This window comes from Euleptes europaea, chromosome 4 (genome assembly GCF_029931775.1).
Source record: "Euleptes europaea isolate rEulEur1 chromosome 4, rEulEur1.hap1, whole genome shotgun sequence".
In the NCBI taxonomy this organism is placed as follows: domain Eukaryota; kingdom Metazoa; phylum Chordata; class Lepidosauria; order Squamata; family Sphaerodactylidae; genus Euleptes; species Euleptes europaea.
In genome coordinates, this window is record NC_079315.1 from 101,591,118 (window position 1) to 101,604,491 (window position 13,374).

The following is a 13,374-nucleotide window of genomic DNA, read 5'->3' on the forward strand; positions in this document are numbered from 1 at the left end:
TTTTATTTCGAGAGGGCTCCGGGGGAGAGGAGCGGGGGATCGCTTTCCGGTACTCTGCGGGACTGCGGAGAAGAAGGTGATCTCCCCCCCCCCGTTTCTGGACTTGGCGGAGAAGAAGGTGATCTCCCCCCCCCCCGGTCTTCTCTCTCTCTCCCCCTCCATTGAAAAAATTTTTCCGTGGGGGGGGGGCTTTCCGCGTCGTCCTCCCCTCTCCCCTGCCACCTCTCTCTCTCTTTTCCAGACTTCCCCACCTCGGAGACGGTGCGGCCGCGAGCGAGGAGGAGGGAGACCTGATCCCCGTTTTGGGAAGGGGGGGGGGAGAAGAGCGCATCTGCCAAGCGATCGACGGTCCCGGCTGGCCGAGGAAGCCCTGACTTTTCTCCCTCTCCCCCCCCCCCACCCACCCCCGAAGGATTAAGAAAGGCCCGGGAAGAGGACCCAGAGGGGAAGGGCGGGCGGAGCCGCCGCCGCCTCCCCCCCCCGGAGCGCGCGCGCGCCCGTCGTCCCCCCCCCCCGCGGCATGGACGGCGGCGCGCTCCCGCCAGGCCCGGCCGCCGCTCGGCGGGCGCTCAGCGGCCGCGCACCGGCCCCGCGGCGCCGCCCCGTCGCAGCATGCTTCTTCTCATGAGGCTCCTTCCAGCTCCGGGACCATGTGCAGATGGAGACTGAGCCCCGGGGCCTCCGCCGTCGCCCACCTGCCCGCCGCCGCCGCCTTCTTCCCCTGCGGCGGCTGCTGCTGCTTGGTGGTGCTCCTCTTCTGGATGTCCGCGCTGGCGCTGCCCTGCCATGAGCCCGGCCGGCACGCGCCGCTCCCCAAGGCCACCAACGCTTCCTCCTCCTCCTCCTCTTCCTCTTCTCCCGCCGGCGCCGGGAGACACGTGCGGAGCTACAACCACCTCCGCGGGGACGTGCACTGGCGCAAGCTCTACTCCTTCAACAAGTTCTTCCTCCGCATCGAGCCCAGCGGGAAGGTCAGCGGCACCAAGAGCCACGACTGCCCGGACAGTAAGTCGCCCCCCGCCCTTTCTTTCCTTCTTTCCTTCCTGGGCGCTCTGCACGTGCTCAGAGGCGCCGCCTGGGAGTCCACGCGCGGCTCCCGGGGGCTTGAGTGCCGGGGCCGGGTGACTTTGAGGAGGAAAACGCACGGCCGCTTGAGCCTCCTTTCTTCCCTGTTCCAGCCGGGATGCAGCCAGGATCGAACGCACGGCCGTGCGTTCGATCCTGGCTGCATCCCGGCTGGAACAGGGAAGAAAGGAGGCTCAAGCGGCCGTGCGTTTTCGCCCGATCCTCTTTTAATCCCTGTTTCAGCCAGGATCGAGCGCATGCGTTTCACTTAACGCGCGCTCGATCCTGGCTGAAACAGGGGTTGCAGGAGGATAAAGCGACCGTGCGTTTTCACCCTTAGGATCGGGCACTTTCGCGCCGCCCGAGTTTCCCACTTTCAGTCCGTGTTCTCTGCACCGTCACGATAGCTTGCAAGTGGGTTTTGCCAGTCAGATCCACCTTCGGGGCGCCTTGAAGGTGGATTGAAAGTGCCTCCTTTGGGCTGTGGGGAAGTGCCCACAGAACCAAAGCGTTGGAAGGGACCCCCTGGGCCATCTAGTCCAACCCCCCTGCGCAGTGCAGGGACTTCACAACTGCCTCCCCGCCACACCCCCAGTGACCCCCTACTCCATGCCCGGAAGATGGCCAAGATGCCGTCCCCCTGGTGTACTGCCTAAGTGCATAGGATCAACATTGCTGACAGGTGGCCGTCTAGCCTCCTCTTAAAAACCTCCAGGGAAAACCTCCTGGCTCGAAATGAAATTTTACAGACCACCCTCCGATCCGCCTGTCCTCCCCAAATATCTGCCTGGTCTCCCTTAGAGTGAAGTTTTGCACAAATTCCTTTGCGGCCACTTTGATTTCTTGGACGTTTGCAAATTTGGTGTGTGTAAGGGGGGTCCCCAGGGCAATCCTCTGCAAAGTTACTCCAGGTCTGTGCCCTGGGAAACAAGCCTAGGCTTTGCATTGGACTGTGCTCCTCTAAGAAACTGCTGGTGCTTACAATCGTTTTTTAGAGGGAGAGAGGGAAATAAACAGGGAATATCGCACCTTTTCCCACCCTCCCCCCTGTTGTGTCCAAAGCATCACTTCTGGAGATGCAGATCTGCGATAGATTCCGGGCTTGAATCAAGCACCCGAGATAGGAGGAAGAAAACGGGTTGGGAAGACAAGGAAGAGTGGAGTTGCCAGTTGCTTAATTTGAAACTCTTATCATATCTGGATTGAGCAAACTTGAACTCAAGAGAAAGTGCGTCTCTGCTGGCTCTTGAGGCTGTGTCCGATCAGGAAAGTCGGGTTGGGGGGACTTTGAGGGTGCCTTGACCTGAAGAAATGTACTTGGAAACAACATGATCTTGAAATTTGGAGCAATCTTTTAAAAGGGGGGGGGCAACTGGCAAATAAGTATTGCAAGGTCTCCTGACTTTGCTTCTCTCCCAGCCATTAAAAAGACTGGTTCTCCCCCTTTGTCTTACCTTTTTCCCCTCTCTGTTTTGCTAGCTGAATGGCTGGCACCTCATGGGGGTCTTACCGTTTTAAAACACAGGCATATGCTTCTTGGATCCCTGGCCTTTAATCGGGGTCTTCATATTCTGCGTTGTCAAATAGTACGTATGCTGCTTTAGTGGCGTCCTGTCAGAACTCCCCCCCCTTCGCCCCGCACCCGCTAAGGGGTCTCATGTTGCAGCCCAGAGAGAGCCTTGTAAACATCTGGGGCTACATCCAGTCACTCAGACCTCACACACATCTTGCTGTCCCCCCTTAAAAAAAAAAAAAACAACAGTCTATATATATATTTTTAGGTAAAAGTCATGTTTAACTCTTTCCATGGGCAGATTCGGGGGAACTGTAGCCTTCGAGTCACTTCTCTTCGCCTGCACAGTCTCAGTATAAGTAACTGCAGTAAATCACCAGCTCTTGCGTTGTAATTTTAAGTGACTCCATCCTTGCAAGACAAAAAGGGGGGGGGAACCTAGCGGGTTGGGTGATTTACAGTGCAGTCCTAACTAGAGTTATCACCCTTTTGAGTCAACTGAAGTCAACGGACTTACAAGAATATGGGAACTGCAGTGTTACCCCCCAGTTGTTCATATGTTTGAAAAAGGCGTGTTTATGTATTTGGAGGCTGATGAATTACTGGTAGCTGTTCTCTGACTGCAGGCAGCTTTTTTGTTCCATTTCTTGTCACATTTGGACTCCGTACTTGCTTTAAAAAGCTCCGGTTGGCAGACCTTAAGGTTTTTCTCACATTATGTTTGAAACAATATCCCCCATAAGGGAGTCATAAGGTAAGTTAGGGTCAGATGCAGAGACTGGCCTTAAAGTCATTTGAACTCAGGACTCATTTATGCTCCGGTCTTCTTTATTGGGTCTGAAGAAATATTTAAAGGTATGCCCCCACTTGCGATTCTCAGTGTAGGATTTGAACCCATGACCCCATGGGTTCGAGCTAAAAAGTACCCTACTACACTGATTTCCCCCCACTCCAGCAGTAGTCATTTAACCAAAGCTAGACATATAGGTAATAAGAACTTTTGCAACGGGCGTTTTGCAGTTCAGGAGCTGTGGAAGGTACTGAATCTTACAGAATATAAACTGTTTATGTGTAGCTGGTTAAAACAGCTGGACTTTAACAACGTTGAATTCTTGCACGGTGGCCCCTTAGTACACCTGACTCTATATTCTCTCTTCACGTTGCCTGATATCAGTTATCACATGTTGTTAGTTTGTGCTGTACATGACCTATTAAGGAGTTACTATATTCTTCACATTTTATTTCATGTTTTTGTGAAAATAGAGACAATTGTGCAACAAAGATTGTTCTTGAGTACCTGCTTCATGGATTATAGTAGAAACGAGCATTTTATACGCTTAACTAGTGTGGTGTAGCAGAAGGTCTCAGGCCTGGGAGACCTGGGTTCAAATATTTGCTTGGGCAGTGAAGTTCACTGGGGAAAATCATAGGACAGTTGTAATTTTCCTCAGCTGAACCTACCTCTCAGGGTTGGTGTGAAGAAAATAATGAGATAACCACCTTTCATCTGTGTCTTCATGAAAGACATGGCTACATGTTGTATTGGCACCTAGATTTTAGGGGCTGTCAAGGCAGCGTGTGTGGGACCCCTTATTCTGATGTAGGTGGTGGTTGCAAAGTCAGAATTCCCTTGAGCTGCACCCTGACATTGTTGGAGGTTCCACACAGAGAGAGCGGAGGTGGATTTTTAGACCTGGATCTACCCAGTTCCCAGCTATGCATCCTTTTTTTTATTTTTTTTGGTCATAGAGGGTTCCCCCCTTTACAGAGGGAGGGGGTTCACCTACGTACATACCAAGTGTTTAATGTGTCAACTGTGACATGACACAGGGCTATTTTTAGTTCATGTTACCCGTATTCATTTTGCTGTATCCCTTTACAGAAGCTGGCTGCTTGTTCTATGGAAAGTGCAGGTTTGGGGACTTCTGCTTCCTCCCCCCCCTTTTTTTTGTAGGATGTTCTCTGGGGTAAATTAGCCTTATCCTAGAGTTGTTGCCATCTGTTGTTATCTTATGCTAGAAGTAGACTGTAGTTCTCCTGAGAAGGTTTTTCTCTCCTTTTCTCTTGGTATTAAGACTTGGGGTTAACCTTCCAGAGCTGAACAGAAGCGACTTGGCTTCACTTAGTAAGTGCATTGTTCATGTATGGAATTCAGTTGCTGAGAAATTGTGTTTTCCCCATAACATATTAGACACATTCATAGAAGATGTTGTTAGCCATGATAGTTAAATTGAATCCCCGTCTCTGAATACCAGTTCTGGGGAGGACTGTCGACTTCATGCCCTGCTTGGGAGATTTCCAGAGACTGTGGCCGCTCTTGAGGAAAAGATAATGTTGGTTTAGATATCACTTTGGTCTGATCCAGCGTGCCGTTCTGGTGCTCTTTGTTTTTCATGAATTATTTCTTGGGAGAAAGGCTTGGACTAGTTTAGGAATAAATGTAGCAACCTGTTGCGCCATCAGCCAAGAAGAAGTAAAAAGGTGCTTTGTTGTTATCAGTATTTCTACTAGAGGACTCTTGCAAAAAGAGTGTGGGAACAGGATTGCTTCATTTTTATTTTTTATTTTTTCTTCACTGACTGTCCTGGGCCTTTACAGTGTTCCTGTTAGGCAGAAAGTAAGTTACCTCTACAATGGAAATAAAGTAACGGAAAAGTGTTACCTGTTAAACTTCTGTGTGTCAGACTGCTGGTAAAGGGCAGGGTAACAGGGCAAAAGGTGGCACACTCAGGAGCACCTGTGTGTGTGTGTGTGTGTGTGTGTGTGTGTATAAAGTGCCATCAAATTGCAGCTGACTTATGATGATCCCATTATGAAAGGGGGGTCTGTGCAAGAGACACTCAGAGGTGGTTTGCCATCACCTGCCTCTGTGTAGCAACTCTGGATGTCCTCGGTAATCTCCCATCCAAGTATTGCCCAGGTGCTTAGCTTTCGAGATCTGATGAGCCCTGGCTCAGAGGTAGAGCATCTGCTTGGCATGCAGAAGGTCCCAGGTCCAGGCCCTGGCGTCTCCAGTCGAAGGGACTAGGCAAGTAGGTGATGTGAAAGACCTCTGCCTGAGACCCTGGAGAGCCGCTGCTGGTCTGAGTGGACAATACTGACTTTGATGGACAAAGGGTCTGATTCAGTAGAAGGCAGCCTCATGTATTCATGTATGAGATCGAGCTACCCTGGGGGATCCTGGTCAGGGTAGAGCACCTACATGAGACCATTGTTTTTCATAAAAGGTTTTATTCATCAAGGAGCCTTCCCCCACACACACACACACACAGACACACTATATAGTCATGGTGTCTTAAGTGCTCACAGCTATCTCTGAACTCTTTACAGCAATATCTTAGGAAGGCCATGGCACGCATCCACTTGTAGCCACAGTGAGGTTCTGCAAAAGGAATCCCCATTTTATTCTCCAAATCACTATGCTAACAGCTGCTGTGTATTAAGTCAGCACAGCTCCTTGTCTAGGAACAAACCCACACAGCATGTGGGAGTAGGCTGTTCCTGGGAGCGAAAGGTACAGTGTTGTGTAGGGTTTCTAGTTCTGCCATCACACAGGCTGTGGTTGTAGTGCTTAGCATGGAATTTCCTGCATCTGCTTTGTGGGACTGGGTTTAGACAGAATGAGAAACTAGAAAACTTTGGCCGTCTGGGTGGAAATGCTCTTAACTTGGAGGTGACTTTGGGGTTGGAGTCGTGGAAAGCTGCCGTCCCAACATATAGACGTCCAAGACTACTACCGAGTTCTGCAGGAATCCATGCATTTGCGAACATGTGCATTGAGAACAGCGTCCTAATTAGGAATTCAAACAAATGTTCATCTTACTGTGCTTGCAACTGATGTAAGACAATTTGGGTACTTCCTGATTTTGGTACGGTACCTGTTGGGTTCTCCGACAAATATGGACTGATGATGCTAAGGGAAAATATACGTTCTTCTTGTGTGGAGCTACAATTTGGTGATGAGTGGAGCAGGGTGGGATTGTACTTCATGCTTAAACTTCATGCCTGACGCCATGCACCACACCTCTTGATTTTGAGAAGTCAGTCATAGAAAACATGTGTGGTGTAGTAGTTAAGAGCGGCAGACTCTAATCTGGAGAACCAGGTTTGATTCCCCACTCCTGCAACAAAGCCTGCTGTGTGACCATGTGCCAGTCATAGTTATCTCTGAACTCTCTCAGCCTTTCCTACCTCACAAGGTGTCTGCTGTGGGGAGAGGAAGGGAAGGCGATTATAACCTGCTTTGAGACTCCTTAAAGGTAGAGAAAAACTGAGTATAAAAACCAACTCTTCTTCTTCGTGGTTATCTTCTGCTTCTTAAGTTTTTCTGGCCATACTGAACCCTGGTGTGATCCTCCGAAGAAATATGCAGGGTAACTGGACTGTAGTGGACTTGGAGGACCGTTGGTTTTGGAGCCCATCTACGTTGTATGTGCTTCCTGTGGAATCCATTGCAAATGGCCTTCCCAAGCCAAGTGCTTCTCAGAGCCAGTCCTAACTACGAGGCACGGTGATGCATACTTTTCAGACACAAGACGTGGAACACTGTTATGGGATGGAGTACTGTCCATTGCCTGTGTGTATATCTGTGGGAAAGGGTTCCACAAGGCTTTCAGCCTTAGTGGCCCAAATGTCTTGAATTTTCCCTAAGGATGAATGTAGTGCAGAGCAGTACACAGTGTTGATTGCCATAATTCTGTTGAGGGTCTCCTTCTAATCATTGTGAGCTCTTCCTGGCTGCGTTGAGGGTTCTGTGGGGTAGGGAATTCTAGGTATAACAGTTAATCGTATGAAAGCTGTGCATGAGGTGCATTGTAAAGAACAGACTGCATGGCCAAAAAAAACACATCCACTTGTGCATTGGGGCTTTAAAAAATTCTAATGTGTAGCCTCAGTCAGTTTTCTCTGAATATTCAGGGAAATGTGTGTTGAAAGTGCCGTCAAGTTGCAGCTGGGTTTTCAAGACGAGGCGTACAGAGGTGGTTTGCCATTACCTGCCTCTGCATAGTGACCCTGGACTTCCTTGGTGGTCTCCCATCCAAATACTAGCCAGGACTGACCCTGCTTAGCTTCTGAGTGATGAGATCAGGCTACCCTGGGCCATCCAGGTCAGGGCATTCAGGGGAAGATTATAATCTTTTCTTTTCATGCCTCTTCCATAGTTCAAAGTGCCTCTCCAGGGCTTCAACTGTCGGGCAGATATGGATTTGGATGCCTGAGTCTTTTCCCACTAGGCCAACTTGAAGTTTGGAGAGGTGTTTTAAATCGAGGAAGTGAAGAAAGGGTTAAAAACCCTCATTCCCCTGTGACCCTTGTCCTATCTTCCCAGCAGAAGACTGGGGCTTTAAATTAACATATAAAGAACTATGGTCAACCTCAGCCTCGCCCTGGGAGGGGTGGATGGGAAGATACTGTAACTACTACTCAGTTGGGTTCTTTTGAGGTTTTTCGATATATGGTACCTGTTTAAAGTAGTGGTCCATTGTCTTGGTGAAGTGTGTGTGTATATATATATATATATATATATATATATATATATATATATATATATATATATATATATATATATATATATATATATATATATATATATTGATGACTTCATGATGCCTGAAATTAGATGAGACTTTCCAATAATTAAGTTATCTACTTGAGCTCCCTATCTGATTATATCTTTTTGTCTTTATCTGGGTTAGTAAGGACGCGTTCCTAAATATGTGTTTTAAGTTTAAGAAATACTTAGAATTTAAGTCCAGGTAAAATCCATGGACACGATCCAGTCAATACTAAGGAGTTTAGGTTACTTTGATGTTAGTGGGAGAGCTAGTTTATGTCTACTTATTTCCAAGTTCCCGTGTTTTGCTTTGCCGATTTGTGTTCAGCAAAAAGCTGGTCAGTAACTGAAGTCAAGCTACCAACAGCGCTACACTGTATCAAATGATAAAAAATGCAATTATATTAAATATTGGTTTGATTTCATTAAAGCTAAAATGATTGTGACATGCACAGTAAGCATAGTTAATACAACAGGGTATACCATGAGTGCAGTCCTGCCAAGGTTAAGCACAAATATTAAGCACAGCTCTCTGAGATTTCATTGAGAAAGCTAGAATGCATGTGAAGCTGACCTACTGAAATACTTAACCTTAATTGACTTGTGCACCGTTTTCATCACTAAATCTCAATGGTTTCAGTTGAAATTTTCCTTTTAAGAAAGGACAAAAAAATAGATTTTAAAAAATATTCCTGGTAATATACCAGTGGAGTCATATCAAATAAGCTGTTTGCATTCAGTTCCCTGGCCTGGATGGTCCAGGCTAGCCCAATCTTGTTAAATCTCAGAAGCTAAGCAGGGTTGGCCCTGGGTTAGTATTTGGATGGGAGACCGCCGAGGAGCACAATGCAGAGTCAGGCAATGGCAAACCACCTTTGAATGTCTCTTGCCTTATAAACCCTATGAGGTTGCTATAAGTTGGCTGCTACTTGACGGCACTTTCCACCACCATTTATAGTTACTTAAAACATCTTGTGTGTCAATAAAGCTTGAAAGGGATCAGCCCAGCCAAAACATGTAAATTCAAAAGCAGGTTCCATTGAGGCTCAATTAGATTTGGATGCTGTTTTAAGCTAGGACTTACCCCGCTGTCACATTTAAACTGGTACACTTCTTGCATGTGCAGTGTTATCACACTAGGGTAGTTTATGCATGGGTACTTTCACTTATGCATAAACCTTTACACTAGGGTAGTTTATGTGGGTACTTTTACTCATGTTCACACACACCCCCCCCCCATCTGTCTCGGTTGTTCTTGGAGCTATACGTGAGTTTTCCGTCCATTAGAGATGACCTCGCTGCCAGCCCTCACAAATCCTGGGACTTCCCGTTCCTCTGTTAATCCGATTCTTCCCTCTCCCCTGAGCTCAGCCTGGGTGAAATCCCTGTGCGTAAGGCAAAGTGAAGGCATGCAAGCTTAGTTTCGCTCACAGCCAATTACTAAACAGCATGTCCAGAGGCGGGGATTCAAATGCTTCCTGCTTCCTTGGAGCTCTTTCTGAGCAGAAGAAAAGCTTTTTAAAACCGAGGCTTGGATTTCTCCCCCTTCTTTTCAGATTGCTTTGTTTTTGGTCTTAAAATGCTTTGTATTGTGGCAATTTGGTTTTTTTGGGGGAGGGAACACTACTCTCACTACAGCCAATTACAAAGCAGCATTTCAAGGGGCATGGATTCATATACTTCCTGATTTGAGCTTGGAGACTGCTGGTGCATAGACTCCCAACTGGAAAGTGTCCAGTGAGCAACGAACCTCAGGTAAAACTCCCATGCATACACGACCTAGGAGTCTCTAACAGTGGTGAGCATTGAATTTGGCATGCTTAACATTGTATACATAGCAGCGGAAGGACCTGTTTAAATAAGGCACAGGGCATGTGCCATGCCATCTGTGAAATTTATTCTTGTCTGCCTGGTGTTGCATTTACTGTGAGCCTGAGATCTTTTGGCCTTCCTTTCTAAGTAGGCTTAGGGTTGCAGAGGAGTGAGTCAGAATAAACAGCTGGATGGGAAGCTAACCAGGACTCACTTGCTAAGTAGGTTAAACAAGATTCATTTCAATAGCAGGTTAGGTCCATAAATTCTGTATATTAAGCACTAAATAAAGGTTTACTTTGGCAGATGTTTCCCAACTTGATTACATAGTGCTATTACCTCAGCCTTTCCTATACCTTTAAGATCATAGGAGTCGGGGGTGAATGATGGCGGTACTGTCAAAAAGCATGGGACAGCTTGCATAATTTAGCCTTGCTGGAGTATATCTGTCACTAGATATGCGTAGGGTGGAGTGGTTTTTGTTTTGTTTTCTTTGCAGTTAGGGCTTTGCCCTGAAACTTATCCATTCAGCTCTCAGGCTTACCTCAGTGTTGCAGCTGTAAAGGTTCTTCTGGAAGAAAAGAAAAAAAAGCCCAGCCTGAGAAACTGATTTCTAGGAGTGAATAAAGCAGCTGTAAGTCTCTCTCTGGTGATGACTGCTAACATGTGTGAAATAACAGTCAAAGGGTAAGCGCTAAAGTACTGCTGGTTGAGCATTCCCCTAGAGAGTACCTATGCAAAGTTTGGGGAGGGGAGGAAGAAACCCGGCGGTGATTTGCAGAATTGAAAAAAGGACCAAGTTTTGGGTCATTCAGCATTCTTATATGGATGTGTATATAGACAGGGAATGTTGACCCACATTAAGTGACACAGTAAGGCAACCATGCATTTCATCTTTTCGAATGAAACTTTGAACGTTCAGTAGGAATGTGTATATGATACGCATGTGGTAAGGCAGTCTGTCTACATCATTGAGCCCACCGATCTGTTTTCCTGGTGCCCACTTCTCTCTTCCCCAAAGCATCAGCTTCACAAACCAGAGAGCCAATCCTGGCTTTCTTCCATCTCACAGGAACATGAAGGGCTTCAGAAGATCAGGAAGAATCTCATTAACGTCTGTGGGGAACACCCTTTTGGAAACAGTACTGTATCATAACAGGACCCTTGGCCTGGAACCACCTATCATTCTATGGCAGGTCTCATAGCAGCCATTTTATGGTCAGCTGTGCCCCACAGGTAGCAGGTATTTTGTGGCAGTGCCCACTTCCAGTTTTCAAAATCCCACAGTTCTCAACAAATCTGGGAACCCCTGATTTAGATCTTTTTGATGCCTCTAAGGAACTCTAAGGAGCCCCGTGGCGCAGAGTGGTAAGCTGCAGTACTGCAGTCCAAGCTCTGCTCACGACCTGAGTTCGATCCCAACGGAAATCGGTTTCAGGTAGCCGGCTCGATCCCAACAGAAATCGGTTTCAGGTAGCCGGCTCAAGGTTGACTCAGCCTTCCATCCTTCCAAGGTCGGTCAAATGAGTACCCAGCTTGCTAGGGGTAAAGGGAAGATGACTGGGGAAGGCACTGGCAAACCACCCCGTAAACAAAGTCTGCCTAGTAAATGTCGGGATGTGATGTCACCCCATGGGACAGGAATGACCTGGTGCTTGCACAGGGGACCTTTGTCTTTACCTAAGGAATTCAGAACAACATTCTTGGCTCTTCCTCCATGTCCTCGCAACAATATTTCGAAGTACATTGGTTCGGCAGCTAGATCACAAAATGAGGTTTTGTTAATGGTAGGTGAGGATTTGAAACTTGGTCTCTCCAGTCTTGGTCTTATACTCTAGTTAAAACATCACACTAGCTCTCATACAGGTGCCACAAGGAGTGCAGTCTTTGAATGCCAAGTATGCCCAACCCAAAAGCAATTTGAAATCTAGCAAGTCAACATAAGGCTTTTTTGTTTCTTTGTTCTTTGGTTCATATGTATGTAACGACTCCAATCAGGGTGGATTTGATTTAAATCAAATTGGTTTAAATCACTAGTCAGTAAGACTAGATTCACATTTTAAATAACTAGTCAGTAAGACTATTTAAATCATGGTTTTCTAAATAAACAGCACTTCTCGTGATGTTGCATTTGGGCCACCAGGCCTTGCATTTCTTTACTGCAGAGTTTGCATTTTGCACACATGCCTGCCTTACTCATAGGTAGAGGAACGTCATTAAAGTATTTCCAAACTGGATCTCTTTTTACAGCCTGCTGCCATTATAGGTTTTCTCCTCCAGGGAGAAAATAATACGATAAACCTCAGGCTATACACACAAGATACCAAGACTTCTGCTCTAAAGGTTTCACCATCATTTTTACTGTTTGCCCCTCCCTCCTCACACCTAGCTCCTTGTGCAGATCTATTCCACTCCAAACAATTTTCTGTTCATTGAACTTCTTGAAACGTAGCGCTTAAGAGGTAAAGGGTTGGTTCTGTGTAGATAGATTTGCAAAGGAGCAATGGAATTAAGGTCTTTTTCTTAACTCTGTATGTTTATTTTGCGACATCTTTGCCGTGAAGAAGAGACATGTTATCTCTGCAAACACACATTCATGTTTTCGAGAACTGCAAAACCAAGCATCTGAGATAATATCTTCTAGATAGAAAAACTGCCCAAAATAATCTTACAGAAACCTCTGGAAGAGCATGGCATTGTGAATGGATTTTTGGAATTCATTTACCAAAAATGTAAACATTGCATCAATATACAGCCTCATGCTACATAATTTAAAAACTAATCCTTATTTCACGATGACTAACTTTTGGACTATAAGGTATCATAAATAGAAAACTATCTTTAGATAGATTTTTCCTCAAAAAGCATTTTATTTAAAAAACCCAACCTCCTCCCAGCCAGTTGTGAGAATCCATACACAGCATTAAAATTATGGTTGGTTTGGGGGCTGAATCCCAGTGGATAGGGGAAGAATTCAGCCCGCACATCCATGCACCTCCCCCCTGTCAAATTGTCCCCTTCCTCAGTCCTTTCTTTAGAGGAATTGCTGTGAGTGTTAACGACATGCACAATAGGGTTGACAACCTCCAGGTAGTAGCTGGAGGTCTCCTGCTATTACAACTGATCTCCAGCCAATAGAGATCAGTTCACCTGGAGAAAATGGCTGCTTTGGCAATAGGACTCTATCGCATTAAATGACCCTCCCCTCCTCAAACCACGCCCTCCTCAGGCTTGACCCCAAAAACCTCCCACTGGTGGCGAAGAGGGACCTGGCAACCCTAATGCACAACTCTCTGAAGGATGGTGATGCCCTAAATCAGGGATCCCCAATGCAGTTCCCATGAGTGCCATGGCACCTGCCAACACCTTTTCTGGTGCCCACCAAATGTTTTCGAAAGTGCACAGGGCCCATTTAGGCTTCTGAACCGCA

General features: G+C 46.7%; 1 protein-coding gene across 1 annotated transcript in view; it reads left to right on the forward strand.

The window, feature by feature from the left end:
* Positions 1 to 650: 650 nt before the first annotated feature.
* Positions 651 to 13,374, forward strand: part of FGF10 (fibroblast growth factor 10) — a 114,314-nt gene continuing 101,590 nt past the window's right edge. The window contains exon 1 of the mRNA XM_056848577.1: positions 651 to 1,005. Coding sequence (XP_056704555.1) covers positions 651 to 1,005 — 355 coding nt within the window. The remainder of the gene's footprint in view (positions 1,006 to 13,374) is intronic.